The sequence below is a fragment of the Aplysia californica genome, unplaced genomic scaffold, assembly GCF_000002075.1.
Source record: "Aplysia californica isolate F4 #8 unplaced genomic scaffold, AplCal3.0 scaffold00404, whole genome shotgun sequence".
NCBI lineage: Eukaryota > Metazoa > Mollusca > Gastropoda > Aplysiida > Aplysiidae > Aplysia > Aplysia californica.
Window position 1 is genome coordinate 490,615 of NW_004797674.1, and position 804 is coordinate 491,418.

The window sequence follows — 804 nt, forward strand, 5'->3', positions numbered from 1 at the left end:
CTCTCTCTCTCTGGGAACTTCACCAGCCAAGGCGCTATCATTTGAAAAAAAGACAAGAAACAACAGTTACCACCTGATTACATTTGAACTTACATGTTACCACTGACAACAGATTCGTGATACAACAGTTATGGAGCGCAGTGCATGTACCATTGGCTTATTATTTTGGTTCATTTTGTCGTTTTGTTTCGCTGACGTATGAACGCTGGTTTGCATTTTATAATAGCTTTTCACGTACCGGAAGTATCAGTTTTATTTTCACAGTTACATTACTTATCAAGATGGCTGCCCCAGCAGTTGACAATGCCAGAGAGAAAGCTCTCGCCGACTATCGCAAAAAACTTCTGGATCACAAAGAATTGGAAGCAAGACTCAAAGAAAGTACGGTTTTGTGTTAGAAAATGAACTGTATTGTGTGTTTCTTTTCAAGTTGTATCTAAATGGTCGCTAACTTAACGAGAAATTCTAGATTAGATTATCTTCTCTGTCTCTAAAATGCCCTGTCATAGTCAAACTCAAAGCAAACAATTGTTACGAACATTTGATAATTTGAAAGATACGTCGGGTGACAATATTCCAGTTTTGAACGTAGTTTTTTTTCTTACTTGCCCTTTTAACTAAATCGGAAGGACTTCCGTAATGAGCGACCACCCCAGCCTACGCAATAAAGAAGGAACTTTTGGGCCACCTCTATTCTCACGCAGGCGAGTCTTGTGGCTATTCTCACCCGGTGCGCGTTCACCAAATTTTGCGTTCACCCTAAACCACAGAATTCTACACTGTGATAACAGAAAAATTGTAGAA

General features: G+C 39.6%; 1 protein-coding gene across 1 annotated transcript in view; it reads left to right on the forward strand.

The window, feature by feature from the left end:
* Positions 1–244: 244 nt before the first annotated feature.
* The window catches only part of LOC101845568 (26S proteasome regulatory subunit 10B), a 13,187-nt gene continuing 12,627 nt past the window's right edge, over positions 245–804 (forward strand). Inside the window, exon 1 of the mRNA XM_005104099.3 lies at positions 245–381. Coding sequence (XP_005104156.1) covers positions 282–381 — 100 coding nt within the window. The 5' untranslated portion in view covers positions 245–281. The remainder of the gene's footprint in view (positions 382–804) is intronic.